At 36.7% G+C, this 15,067-nt stretch overlaps 1 protein-coding gene across 1 annotated transcript in view; it reads left to right on the top strand.

Annotated features, from left to right (window-relative positions):
• PPP4R4 (protein phosphatase 4 regulatory subunit 4) overlaps nt 1-14,399 on the top strand; it is a 122,094-nt gene extending 107,695 nt beyond the window's left edge. The window contains exons 21-25 of the mRNA XM_060097917.1: nt 313-396; nt 702-795; nt 5,944-6,014; nt 11,563-11,710; nt 14,375-14,399. Of these exons, the coding sequence (XP_059953900.1) occupies nt 313-396; nt 702-795; nt 5,944-6,014; nt 11,563-11,710; nt 14,375-14,399 (422 nt within the window). The remainder of the gene's footprint in view (nt 1-312; nt 397-701; nt 796-5,943; nt 6,015-11,562; nt 11,711-14,374) is intronic.
• The last annotated feature ends 668 nt before the right edge of the window (nt 14,400-15,067 follow it).

Here is a 15,067-nt window from a genome sequence, read left to right as displayed (position 1 = left end):
TCAAAGTTGTTTTCAAAAATTGGCTGCTAACTGTGATATAGATTTAGGAGTATGTGAATAAATGGTGAGGATCAATGTGGAGGTTCAGATCCTTCAAAGGAAAGTTTGAAGTTTGGTAACAGCAATAAGATTGTGAAATTGATTACTGAATAACTAAGATTGAAATATTTAAATATATAAAAAGTAAGATTTGGAAAAGAGTGTTGCTTCACTAGGGATAGTGATTCATATTCTCTGCATTGCCTTGTATGTGTATGGAGATTAATAAGAACTCAGAGGAAATTATAGCACTTAAATCAGAGTTTGTTTTAGGTAGAGACACCAAGACACCAACAACTCTGCCCAAGAACATCCCCATTTCTGTCCCTGGACCCTCTTCTGGCACCCCATCCACAAGTAAGAAACTTGTTTTTGTGTCTCCTTTTTTCCTTTCCTAAACAATAATTACAGGGAAGTCACTCCATGAGATGAGATATATTATTTGAAGGCACCTTTTGCCTTTTACTGTTAAGTTGTTTTGGTAGTTCTTAATGGGCAGTAGGGGTAAGAGATACACCAGTCAGGTCAAGCTAAGGAAAGGAAGCTACACCTGTCAGTGTTTTACTGAAAATTGTGGGAGTTGGAGAGGAAATGGGATTGGGGCAGCTAAGGATGAACTGATAAACTAAACAATTGCATTTTCCTTTTGCTTGTTACTCTAGGCAAAGAAATCAAGAAATCCAAATTGATTCGAAGCCAGTCTTTTAATAATCAAGCTTTTCATGCAAAATATGGCAACTTAGACAAGTGTGCTGGGTACGATCTGTCAGCTACTCACATTTTGACTTAATTTTTATTTTATTTTATTTTTTTATTAATTTTTATTGGAGTACAGTTGCTTTACAATGTTGTGTTAGTTTCTGCTGTACAGCAAAGTGAATCAGTTATACGTATACATATATCCCCTCTTTTTTAGATTTCCTTCCCATTTAAGTCACCACAGAGCATTGAGTAGAGTTCCCTGTGCTATACAGTAGGTTCTCGTTAGTTATCTATTTTATACATAATAGTGTGTTTATGTCAATCCCAATCTCCCAATTCATCCCGACCTTCCTTCCCCCTTGGTATCCATAAGTTTGTTCTCTACATCTGTGTCTCTATTTCTGCTTTGCAAATAAGTTCATCTGTACCATTTTTCTAGATTCCACTTATAAGTGATATTATACAATGTTCCTTTTTCTATTTCTGACTTAACTTCACTCTGTATGACAGTCTCTAGGTCTATCCACGCCTCTGCAAATGGCACTATTTTGTTCCTTTTTATGGCTGAGTAATATTCCCTTGTATATATGTACCACATCTTCTTTATCTGTTCCTCTGTTGATGGACATTTAGGTTGCTTCCATGTCCTGGCTGTTGTAAATAGTGCTTCAGTGAACATTGGTGTGCATGTATCTTTTTGAATTATGGTTTTCTCCAGGTATATGCCCAGGAATTGGATTGCTGGGTCATATGGTAATTCTGTTTTTAGTTTTATGAGGACCTCCATAGTGTTCTCCATAGTGGCTATACCAATTTACATTCCCACCAACAGTGTAGGAGGGTTCCATTTTCTCCACATCCTCTCCAGCATTTTTGTTTGTAGATTTTTTGATGATGACCATTCGGACTGGTGTGAGGTGATACCTCATTGTAGTTTTGACTTGCATCTTGCTAATAATTAGTGGCATTGAGCACCTTTTCATGTGTTTCTTGGCCATCTGTATGTCTTCTTTGCAGAAATGTCTATTTAAGTCTTCTGCCCATTTTTTCACTGGGTTGTTTTTTTTTGATATTGAGCTGCATGAGCTGTTTATACATTTTAGAGATTAATCCCTTTTCAGTTGCTTTGTTTGAAAATATTTTATCCCATTCTGAGCGTTGTCTTTTCGTTTCGTTTATGGTTTCCTTTGCTGTGCAAAAACTTTTAAGTTTAATTAGGTCCCACTCGTTTATTTTTGTTTTTATTTTCATACTCTAGGAGGTGGGTCAAAAAAGATCTTTCTGAGATTTATGTCAGAGTGTTCTGCCTATGTTTTCCTCTAAGAGTTTTATAGTGTCTGGCCTTACATTTAGGTCTTTAATCCATTTTGAGTTTATTTTTGTGTGTGGTGTTAGGGAGTGTTCTAATTTTATTCTTTTACATGTAGCTGTCCAGTTTTCCCAGCACCACTTACTGAAGAGACTGTCTTTTCTCTATTGTATGTTCTTACCTCCTTTGTCATGGATTAGGTGACCATAGGTGTGTGGGTTTATCTCTGGGCTTTGTATCCTGTTCCATTGATTTATTTTTCTGTTTTTGTGCCAGTACCATACTGTCTTGATGAACGTAGCTTTGTAGTATAGTCTGAAGTCAGCGAGCCTGATTCTTCCAGCTCTGTTTTTCTTTCTCAAGATTGCTTTGGCTATTCAGGATCTTTTGTGTTTCCATACAAATTGTAAAATTTTTTGTTCTAATTCTGTGAACAGTGCCATTGGTAATTTGATAGGGAGTGCATTGAATCTGTAGATTGCTTTGGGTAGTATAGTCATTTTCACAGTATTGATTCTTCCAATCCAAGAACATGATATGTTTCTCCATCTGTTTGTGTTGTCTTTGATTTCTTTCATCAGTATCCTATAGTTTTCTGAGTACAAGTCTTTTGTCTCCTTAGGTAGGTTTATTCCTAGGTATTTATTCTTTTGTTGCAGTGGTAAATAGGATTGTTTCCTTAATATCTCTTTCTGATTTTTCGTTGTTAGAGTATAGGAATGCAAGAGATTTCTTTGTATTAATTTTGTATCCTGCAGCTTTACCAAATTCATTGGTAAACTCTACTCATTTTCTGGTGGCTTCTATGTATAGTATCATGTCATCTGCAAACAGTGACAGTTTTGCTTTTCCAGTTTGGATTCCTTTTATTCCTTTTTCTTCTCTGATTGCTGTGGCTAGGACTTTCAAAACTATGTTGAATAATAGTGGCAAGAGTGGACATCCTTGTCTTGTTCCTGAACTTAAAGGAAATGCTTTCAGTTTTTCACCATTGAGAATGATGTTTGCTGTGGATTTGTCGTATATGGCCTTTATTATGTTGAGGTAGGTTCCTTCTATGCCCACTTTCTGGAGAGTTTTTATCATAAATGGGTATTGAATTTTGTCAAAAGCCTTTTCTGTATCTACTGAGATGATCATATGGTTTTTATTCTTCAATTTGTTAATATAGTGTATCATGTTGGTTGATTTGCTTATATTGAAGAATCCTAGTATCTCTGGGATAAGTCCCACTTGATCATGGCGTATGATCCTTTTAATGTGTTGTTGGATTCTGTTTGCTAGTATTTTGTTGAGGATTTTTTTGTCTGTGTTCCTCAGTGATATTGGCCTGTAATTTTCTTTTTTCGAGATATCTTATCTTTGTCTGGTTTTGGTGTCAGGGTGATGGTGACCTTGTAGAATGAGCTTGGGAGTGTTCCTTCCTCTGCAATTTTTTGGAAGAGTTTGAGAAGGATGGGTGTTAGCTCTTCTCTAAATGCTTGATAGAATTCACCTGTGAAGACATCTGGTCCAGGACTTTTGTTTGTTGGAAGATTTTTAATCACAGTTTCAATTTTATTACTTGTGATTGGTCTGTTCATATTTTCTGTTTCTTCCTGGTTCAGTCTGGGAAAGTTATACCTTTCTAAGAATTTGTCCATTTCTTCCAGGTTGTCCATTTTATTGGCATATAGTTGCTTGTAGTAGTCTCTTATGATCCTTTGTATTTCTGCAGTGTCAGTTGTAACTTCTCCTTTTTCATTTCTAATTTTATCGATTTGAGTCCTCTCCCTTTTTTTTCTTGATGAGTCTGGCTAAAGGTTTATCAATTTTGTTTATCTTCTCAAACAACCAGCTTTTAGTTTCATTGATCTTTGCTGTTGTTTTCTTCATTTCTGTTTCGTTTACCTCTGCTCTGATATTTATGATTTTTCTTTTACTAACTTTGGGTTTTGCTTGTTCTTCTTTCTCTAGTTGCTTTATGTGTAAGGTTAGGTTGTTTGAGATTTTTCTTGTTTCTTGAGGTAAGATTGTATTGCCATAAACTTCCCTCTTAGAACTGCTTTTTGTTGTATCCCATAGGTTTTGGGTCGTCATGTTTTCGTTGTCATTTGTTTCTAGGTATTTTTGGATTTCCTCTTTGATTTCTTCAGTTATCCATTGGTTATTTAATAACATATTGTTTAGCTTCTATGTGTTTGTGTTTTTTACAGTTTTTTTTCCTGTAATTGATTTCTAATCTCATAGTGTTGTGGTCTGAAATGATGCTTGATATGATTTCAGTTTTCTTAAATTTACTGAGGCTTGACTTGTGACCCAAGATGTGATCTATCCTGGAGAATGTTCCGTGTGCACTTGAGAAGAAAGTGTATTCTGCTGCTTTCAGATGGAATGTCCTATAATTATCAATTAAGTTTATCTGGTCTAATGTATCATTTAAGGCTTGTGTTTCCTTATTAATTTTCTGTCTGGATGATCTGTCCATTGGTATAAATGGGGTGTTAACGTCCCCCACTATTATTGTGTTACTGTCAATTTCCTCTTTTATGGCTGTTAGCATTTGCCTTATGTATTGAGGTGCTCCTATGTTGGGTGCATAAATATTTACAATTGTTATATCTTCTTCTTGGAGTGATCCCTTGATCATTATGCAGTGTCCTTCCTTGCTCTTGTAACATTCTTTATTTTAAAGTCGATTTTGTCTGATATGAATATTGCTACTCCAGCTTACTGTTGATTTCCATTTGCATGGAACTTTTTCCATCCCCTCACTTTCAGTCTGTATGTGTCCGTAGGTCTGAAGTGGGTCTCTTGTAGACAGCATATATATGGGTTGTGTTCTGACTTAATTTTCATTTTATAGTCATACATCTTTATGTGAAATGTTTACATTATTAAATAAAATCAGGATTAATTTTTAGGTTTTTATAGGTCAGTAATTTCTAAGTTATCTTCTATAAAGATTTCATGTTAAAAAAAAAAAGCAGTCTACAAATTTGCATACGAAATAGGTATCCTGGAATTCTAGGAAGACTACTGCCCTGATGCTTCATAACAACCTCATGGAATCCGTGTATTGTTTATGCTATATCACCTATGCCACAGAACTTCTAAATGGGTATGAACATGCCCCATTTACTAAATGGATGTGGACATCCGTTTGCTGCTAGTGTTGTTTCTGTCCGTAAAGAAGCCACTGGCCTGTTTCTGTGGTAAAGTGGTGACAACAGAGTTCTCCTGGTGGTAGATGAATGTGTAGTCTCCCTTTTGGCCCAGAACACAAAATTATAAACAGTTAAGATTAGGGGAGAATCAGCATAAATTAAATAACCATGAATTTTATATATCTTATACACATATAGTATATAACAGCTGTATATCAAGCGGCAAGCAAAGTAATTTTAAGGGAACATAAATGTCTTCAAAACTATTTATCAAAAAAAATAACATGTTACGGGAAAAATGTTTTTCTTTTATTATTTTTATCTTTTTATAAAAGATTGAATAAAAAGCTTATTCTAGATTTTCAGCTATGTTTTTGGACATTATTGGTAGATCCTTCTAAAGTTCCTAGCCAATAGGGTGATCTCAAGATGGACAAAAGAGATTAGAACTAAGGATAAGTTATTTCCAGGAAAATTTTATCCACATTACCTGTTTTGGCTGAGCATCAATAGAAAACCTGTTATTTTGATGTAGCAGAAGTTTAAGGAGATGATTTTAAGTTAAAGACAAAGTAATTATTGTGAGGCATGGAATGTAAAAAATAAATGAGAAATAGAAATAGCAAGCATGTTTCATAAGAAGTAGAGGAAAGCATTTAAAAAAAGATTAGGAAAGACCTAGTGCTAGATGACTGGGATTGAAAGAAGCATATTCTTATATTTTAACTAAATCATGTTCTTTTCTAGTAAAAGTTCTACAGCAGCATATACACCTTCTGTCTCAGGGTTAACAAAGACTTCTGTGATTTCACTAACTGGTAAGTAGAAATTTGAGCTCTTCAAAAAATTGTTAAATTTAATAAAATATGATTTTCCTTAAATGACCCATTTCTTTATTTCTAGATACAGCTTCGCTAAATTTATATCTTTATCAAAAAGCAAAGAAATTAAACATTTCCCTAGCAATTAAGAAGATGCTTAACAATACTATTTTGTTTTCACTGTGTCAAGAGTCAGAGTTCAATATTTGCAAAAGAGGAAAAGGACAAAATAAGATAGGTTTTACCATGGTCTGAGGACCTAATGAGGCATAGACTAAAAGTTTTTGCAATAATTTTTAAGGAAGTGAAAAACAGCAGGGCTTCACTGTGGATCATATGCTGCTAAACAGTTACAATATTATGTATTTGAAAGTTTATACCAGGGGTAAAGGGCCACATGATAAATATTTTGGGCTCTGTTGGCCGATTGGTTTCTGTCACAATTACTCAACTCTGGCGTGACACAGTAAAAGCAGCCATAGACAACACATAACAAGTAGGTATGGCCTTTATTGGACACAATATTGTTGTGTCTCAGGGAACAGGGAGGCCTGAAGAGGCGAGAGATGGGGGAATGGCCAGTAAGTGGAGCAATCAGAACAGACACAACATAAATCGATTAAGTTTGCCGTATTTTTTTTTTTTTGACAAGTGTTCTTTTTTTTTTAAAGGGAACTTTATTTTAATTAATTAATTTACTTATTTATGGCTGCATTGGGTCTTCCTTGCTGTGTGGGCTTTCTTTAGTTGCGGTGAGGGGGGGCTACTCTTTGTTGCAGTGCGCAGGCTTACTGTGGTGGCTTCTCTTGTTGTGGAGCACGGGCTCTAGGCACGTGGGCTTCAGTAGTTGTGGCACATGGGCTTCAGTAGTTGTGACATGCGGGCTTCAGTAGTTGTGGCTCACAGGCTCTAGAGCACAGGCTCAGTAGCTGTGGTGCACAGGCTTAGCTGCTCCGCGGCATGTGGGACCTTCCTGGACCAGGGCTCGATCCTGTGTCCCCTGCATTGGCAGGCAGATTCTTAACCACTGCACCACCAGGGGAGCCCAAGTTTGCCGTCTTATGTGAGTGTGGTTCATGGTGCCCCAAGACAATTGCAATAGTAACATCAAAGATCATGATCACAGACCACCATAAATATAATAATAATGAAACAGTTGGAAATATTGTAAGAATTATCAAAATCTGACACGAAGACAAGAAGCGAGCAAATGCTGTTGGAAAAATGGTGCTGTTAGACTTGCTGGGCGCAGTGTTGCCACAAACCTTCAATTTATAAAAAACACATTTTCTTTTCTATCTGCAGTAAAGTGAAGAGCAATAAAACAAGGTAGGCTTGTACATGATATTGCAGATTCTAAAACTTAACATCCAAAGCCTTAAATAAAAGCATGTCTCTCATAGGAGTAAATTATTTATTAAAATATTTGAAAAGTATTCTATCTTAAAATTTTGGTATTATTTTGGGGAGAGAGAATAGGTTGAATGAAATATCTCCTAGGTTTCTTGATTAGAAAAATGTGCTTATTACTTATTATTTATTACTTAATGAATTACAGACTGAGGGAAAAGTCACTATACAATTACATATCTGATCTACAAAGAGAAAATGGGAGCAAAATGTCTCTTAACAAATGTATTAAGTGTTCACAGAGAGAAGAGATTTTATTTACTTTTGAGGCTTAAGACGGGCTTCAGGATGATTATCATTTGAGGTGAACCTTAAGGTATGCTAGGATTTTGACAGGGCCGAGATGGGTATGGAATACTGTCCCATGCAGAGGACCTGTCAGAAGCAAAAACTGACTGTTGTGTCTTCAGGGAGCAACAGCAGGCAGTTTGGCTGGAGCACGGAGAGGGTGTAGTGGGAGTAGTGTTAAATAAAATAAAGGTAAGGTCAAGTGTAGAGCGGAAGATCTAATTGATGCTTTTTACTTAAGGTGAATCCATCGGTCATCAATTGCAGCGTTCCAAAGCTATGTGGGCACCACAGACTGGGGGAAATGTAAAGGGAATTCTAGTAAGGATTCAGGGAAACACATTGCAATGTATCCATTTTTGGTGGGTATGAAAATTAGTGGAACCCTTTGGAAGCAGTTTGGTCAAGTTCATCAAGAATCCTAGTTTTAAAAAATAGTCTATGCCTCAAAAAAATCCCATTTCTGGGGCTTCCCTGGTGGCGCAGTGGTTGAGAGTCCGCCTGCCGGTGCAGGGGACACGGGTTTGTGCCCCAGTCCAGGAGGATCCCACATGCCGCGGGGCGGCTGGGCCCGTGAGCCATGCCGCTGATCCTGCGCGTCCGGAGCCTGTGCTCTGCAACGGGAGAGGCCACAACAGTGAGAGGCCCGCGTACCGCAAAAAAAAAAAAAAAAAAGAAAAAAAAGAAAAAATCCCATTTCTAGTGATCTGTCATGAAGTATAAATAAAACACATATAATGAGAAAAAATTTGTCACAGTGTTCCTCCTTGACATGATGTGATGAAGATGCTACTTTACCTCTGCTCATCCTCCCTCAAACCCGGAACCCTAGTCTAATTGTGAGAAAAGCATCAGACAAATTCCAGTAGAGGCACATCCTACAAAATATTTGACCAGTACCCCTAAAAACTGTTAAGGTCATCAAAAGCAAGGGAAGGCTAAGACACTGTCCCAGCCAAGGAGAGCCTAAGGAGACCTGACAAGTAAGTGTACTGTGGTGCCCTGGATGGGATCCTGAGACAGAAACAGACATTGGGTGAGACTGACAGAATCCAAACACACTGTGGAGTTTTGTTAATAATGATGTGTTACCACTGGCTCACTAATTGTACCAAGTATAGTATGTAAATGTAAGGTGTTAATAATAGGGGAACTAGGTGAAAGGGGTAGGTGGGAATTCTTTATACTCTCTTCTCAATTTTTCTATAAATCTAATACTTCAAAAAATTGTCTATTTAAAGATAACATTTAAAATAACTTCAAAGATTTTAAATGCTTAGGGATAAATTTAACAAAATGTGTGCTAAATGCACACTCAGAACTTCCAAAATGTTGCTGAAAGAAATTAAACAAGACATAAATAAATGTCGGTTCATTTTAAATTGAGCCAGAGATTCAGTGCAATCCTGATAAAAATTTTGACAGTCTTTTTGAAATTTACTGTGTATTCAAATTCATAGAACTGAGTATTTTGAAAAAAAATAAAGTTAAAGAATGTCAATTACCTGATTTCATCATTTACTACTAAAGCTTCAGTACTCAAGACTGTGTGCCCTGCCCTGACATACATAGTCAGCTGAGTTGCAACAAAGGTGATGTGATTGTATTTTTTTAAATGATACTAGAACAATTGGATATCCGTAAAAAACCCAAAGAACTGAACCTTAATTCTTATCATTCTTATCTCACAACTGTCCACAAAATTAACTCAAAATGTATTCTAAATTTAAGCATAAAAGCTAAAACTCTGACATTTCTGAAGAAAATATAGAAGGGAGTCTCTGTGATTTTGGAATTGACAAAAGTTTTTCCAAACCATAAAGAAAAGAATTAACATATTGGACTTCATAAAAATTTAAAGTTTTAGCACTTTGAAATAGAGCATTAAAAAAATAAAAGGCAGGACACAGATTGGGGGAAAATATTCATGTTACATACACCTGACAAAGGACTTGTATCCAGAATATACAAAGATCTTTTTTTTAAGTTGAAGTATAGTTGATTTACAATATTGTGTTAGTTTCAGGTGCACAGCACAGCGATTCAGTTATACATATATTCTTCCTCAGGTCCTCTTTCCTTATAGGTTATTACAAAATACTGAGTGTAGTTCCCTATGCTATACAGTAGTTCCTTGTTGGTTATCTATTTTATTATTTACATAGCAGGGTGTATATGTTAATCCTAAGCTCCTAATTTATCCCTCCCCCCCTTTTCCCGCCTTTCCCCTTTGGTAACCATAAGTTAGTTTTCTATGTCTGCAAGTCTCTTTCTACTTTGGAAATAAATTCATTTGTATCTTTTTTTTTTTTTTTTAGATTCCACATATAAGCAATATCATATGATATTTATCTTTCTCTGTCTGGCTTACTTCACTTATGATAATCACTAGGCCATCCATGTTGCTGCGAATGGCATTATTTTATTCTTTTTTTATGGCTGAGTAATATTCTATATTCCACCACATCTTTATCCATTCCTCTGTTTTTTGGGGTTTTTTTTTGCTGTACGCGGGCCTCTCACTGCTGTGGCCTCTCCCATTGCGGAACACAGGCTCCAGATGCGCAGGCTCAGTGGCCATGGCTCACGGGCCCAGCCCCTCCGTGGCATGTGGGATCCTCCCAGACCGGAGCACGAACCCGTGTCCCCTGAATCAGCAGGTGGTCTCCCAACCACTGTGCCACCAGGGAAGCCCTATCCATTCCTCTGTTGATGGACATTTAGGTTGCTTCCATGTCTTGGCTATTGTAAATAGTGCTGCAATGAACATTAGGGTGCCTACATCTTTTCGAATTATGGTTTTCTCTGGATATATGCCCAGGAGTGGGATTGCAGGATCATATGGTAGTTCTATTTTTAGTTTTAAGAATATACAAAGATCTTTAAAACAAATCAGGCAACTGATTTTAAAATGGGAAAAAATTTGAACACGCACTTCATGAAAGAAGATACACAAATAAGTAAGTAAAAAGATGCTTAAGATCAGTAACCATAAGAAATGCAAATTAAAGCAATGAGTAACCCCCCCCCACACACACACACAAGGAGATACCACTTCACACCCACTAGAATGACTAAAAAGGCTCACAATATCAAGTGTGTGTGAGGATGTGGAGTAACTTTCCAGGACTCTCATATGTTGCTGTTGGAAATGCAAAATGGTATAATCACTTTGGACAGCAGTTTGGCAGTTTCTTATGAAGTTAAATATACACTTACTCTGTGATTCAGCAGTTCCATTCCAAGACTTTTACTGAAGAGAAATTAAAACATATGTCCATACACAGACTTGCACACAATTGTCCATAGCAGCTCTATTTGTAATAGATTACAAAGTTTTTGGGAAAAAATCATAATGTCTGTCAATAGGAGAATGGATAGACAAATTTTGGCAAGTCTGTGCAGTTGGAATACCAGTCAGCAATAAAAAGGATGGAGTATTGGTATAGATGAATCGCAGCATAATTATGCTTCATGAAAGAAGGCAGACAAAGCATACATACTGTATGATTCCATTTATACAATATCCTGTAAAATGCAAACTAACCTGTAGTGACAGGAGGCAGATCCGTGGTTGCCTGGAGTGGGGGGAGGGGGGTGGAGGGAGGGATGGCGAGGAGGCAGAACAAACATCCAGTGATGGGTGTGTTCACTCTTGATTGTGGTGATGGCTTCATGGGTGTATACAAATGTCAAAACCTTAAATTTGTGCAATTTATTGTATATAAATTATACCTTAATAAAGTTGACTTGAAGGGAAACAAAGTCCGTTATCATTAACCATCTCTAAGGTTCACATCTCTCTAAGTATATTCCACCTGGCTGACTGTACACGTGTTACTTTCAGATGATTCATTCCGGACTCGTAATGCCAGTGGTGGTCCCAGTTCCTTTTCTTCTAATACTCCCCTGCCCAGCACCTCCCGAGGGACAGGTAACTCAGGTGATCCCAAGAGCAGTGGAAGTAAAGATACACAACCGCGGAAGGCTACCTTGTAAGTAACCCAGTGATGTACTGCTAAGTGTTTTATTCTGTTCTTTTTCTCAGTGTACTTTCCTTCCCACTTAAATACTTTCCAAAGAATAAAAGATGTCTGTAATGAGGCACTGTCATCAATTAAAAGGGATTATTATTATCACTGTTAACGTCAGATACTTTATATAAGATAATTTATATGTGGCAAAGACATTGTAACCTTAGGAAGTTGACAGGAAACTTTCAATGGTTCCCACTAATATCTGAGATCTGTTTATTTTTCTGCAAAATATTTGCATTCAGGAAATTTAGCTCTGAGAAGACACTGAGTGTAATTGCATTCCTTTAAACAACTAGCTTAAGTACACAACATTTAATCATCCAGTGCTCAGAGGGATGGGTGTAGCTGATGCCACTTAAGAAATATTACTGCAGTATATAATCCAGAGTTGTGGGTCCAATAAGCTAGAGATTCTATAGACAACATTTGTTCCTTAAAGTTATAAAGGTCATGAAGGGCCTCTATTCTCCTTTTCCCCTTGTGGTTCCTTTTTATGCACCGTTTGTATCTTGTTTGAATTGTCGAAGCCTTTGTTTCTTTTAGGTTAAACATTTAAGAGGGTAGTGCCAAAAAAAATCTCCATAAGGAGAGGTCATATCCAGGTAGAAGTGATTCATCCAAAATACCCAAACTGGGCTTCCCTGGTGGCGCAGTGGTTGAGAGTCCGCCTGCCGGTGCAGGGGACACGGGTTCATGCCCCGGTCCGGGAAGATCCCACATGCCACGGAGCGGCTGGGCCCGTGAGCCACGGCCGCTGAGGTCCGGAGCCTGTGCTCCGCAACGGGAGAGGCCACAACAGTGAGAGGCCTGCATACCGCGAAAAAAAAAAAAATACCCAAACTATAGTTGCACGTTTCCTCTTTCATATGGGACACGTGAATCTTCTGATTAGAAGAGAATTTAAACAAGATTCAGCCTTTCTTTTAAACAGATTTCACTTAATTCATGAATATTTTCTAATAAAGTTTCTGATCTGCATCTTTTTGCAGAAACTCCACACTCAAGTCCCATTTAGGAACTGAACTGTATTATAATTTGTTCAAAAATTTTAATTGGTCATTGGTGTATACAAATATAAATGTATTCAAAATTCATTCAAAACTTAGAAATACATTTATTGAATAGAGCTCAAGGAAAGAGTAGGACTACATAATAGAAAAAAGTAATAGTAAATAGAAAAAATAATACTGATAGTACAGGTTAGTAGTATTAATACAGAAGATACTTTTATTTACAGAGAATCTCTTAGCCATACAATTATTGCTCTAATGATTATACTGTGGGAGTTCCATTTAAAGTCTCAAAATAGAGGCAGGACAGGATAATGGTCTATGGAGAGCACGGAGCTGGAGCCTCATGCCCTGGTTCCTGTGGCAGTTCCGGCGAGCACTCTGGTCCTCGGCGTGCCCGCAAAATGACAGGGCAAGGCTCACCGTTCATCCTCTGAGGCGCCTTCCATTCCGGCATCCTGAAATCCTTCCTCTCGATCACCCTTGACCCTCTTCCTGTCAAAAGATTGCCCTGGAATTCTTCTATTGAAGAACACATTTAATAACATCAGAATGCAATTCATTCTCTTTTCAACTTATCTTTCTAAATGCAATAGGCATTGTTCAGTAAGTAAAGACCATTGAAGCCTAATATATTTATACTAGCTCTCCTTTATTTCAGATTACTATCTTTATCTGTTTTTTCGTTGTTGAGCATGTTTTTCCTTTTTATCGACTGAATTTTCTCTTGCTCAATATTTATAATACAAAATTATATAAATAATCCTATAATCAGTTATATCTATAATTGATTGTTTTAAAAAATGAATCTAGAAACAAACACTCTGCTAACAAGTCACATGAAGTTTGTTTCTTCTTTTCTGAATATTCTGAAGAAGGAGGAATATTGGTATCACAGCTGCTTTATTAATGTGTAACTGAATCTGCAAGTCCACAACTCTCTCCATGTTACGTGGTTCTAATTTGGACTTTCTCATGAATGCACACCGCCACATAACCGAAATAGGTGATTGATATCTACATTGGTCATGTTTCTGTGGAGCATTATCCACCATTCAGTGCCATGCCATATCCAAAGGAAAATCTATCATTTTTTTCTTAAAATAAACCTGTGAAGTGATTTCAGAAACTATTAATTATCTCAGTTTTTGCTGCTCAAAAATATTCTATGCAATACATTCTCCAGCTCTACAGTATCATGGAGAAGACACATGTGGTATTTAGGAATATCAGTGTCTTAAAGGAAGTACGGAATGCATCATATCTTAGGTCTTTCAAGGCCAGACAATTGATATATTTTTAGGCTGTGTTAATTTCTGTTATGGTTATAGAAAGTGAAAAACGTAGGAAAAGTATGAATTGAATTGAATGCTATGTTAGATGCACATAGGATTTAGTAGTTAAAGGTTATTCCAAGTGATCTTTAACATGTAATTCACAGTTCTCACATATTAGGTTTATTCAAAGTAGATTATATCTATTTCTTTACTTTGTAAGCATTATATGGATAAAATTTTTCATGTTTTGTTTTCTTTTTTTTTCTTTCCTTCTCCTTCTTCTCTCTCTCTTCTCTCTTTCATTCTTCTCTCTTTCTTTCCTCCTTTTGACAAAGAAAATCCAGAAAATCCAATCCTTAGATCATCTGCTTGAAGGAGACAAAACAAAGACAACTGGAGATAATGTGATCGAGGGACAAAAGCTAAAGCAATGGCTCGGGCTTTTTTTTTTTTTTTTTTTTTTTAAATGAATGGGAAAGAGAGAGATACATAATGGCAGCTGATGTTGTTAAACGTTCCATGTCTGAAATTATATTCCCTAGGAGGTATAATATATATTTCTTGAATAATAATGTGGTTACAGAATTCCAATGTTATAGTGAAGTGTAATGAAATACAACTTTAGGTATGTGCTTTAACTACTGCTACAAAAGAGATAAGTCTGCATTTATTTGTGCAGGAAACCATCATTTAATTGTTCTAGAGTTTAGCGTTTACAAATTGAAAGGTCCAAATCAACTGAAATTGCCCTGCCAAGATAATCACTTGGAGGGGGACTTGGGAGTAAGAATGACACTGCATTTTCTCACAAATCTCCAAGCCTAGTTGAAAAGTCACACTGAAACAGGGTACAAACAGCTGTCCGAAATTATATCAGTCCTACGATGGTGGTGACAAGATGTTGTACCTGGACATTCTGAAATTAAAATTTGGCAATGAATATTCTACAAAGATTTCTGATAACTTTTAGCTACAACTACCTTAAAAATAACAGGTTGATGATTTCCTTTATTTCCTAGAAGAATTTA

This window comes from Mesoplodon densirostris, chromosome 4, assembly GCF_025265405.1.
Source record: "Mesoplodon densirostris isolate mMesDen1 chromosome 4, mMesDen1 primary haplotype, whole genome shotgun sequence".
In the NCBI taxonomy this organism is placed as follows: Eukaryota; Metazoa; Chordata; class Mammalia; order Artiodactyla; family Ziphiidae; genus Mesoplodon; species Mesoplodon densirostris.
This window is presented reverse-complemented; position numbering and strand designations above follow the sequence as displayed.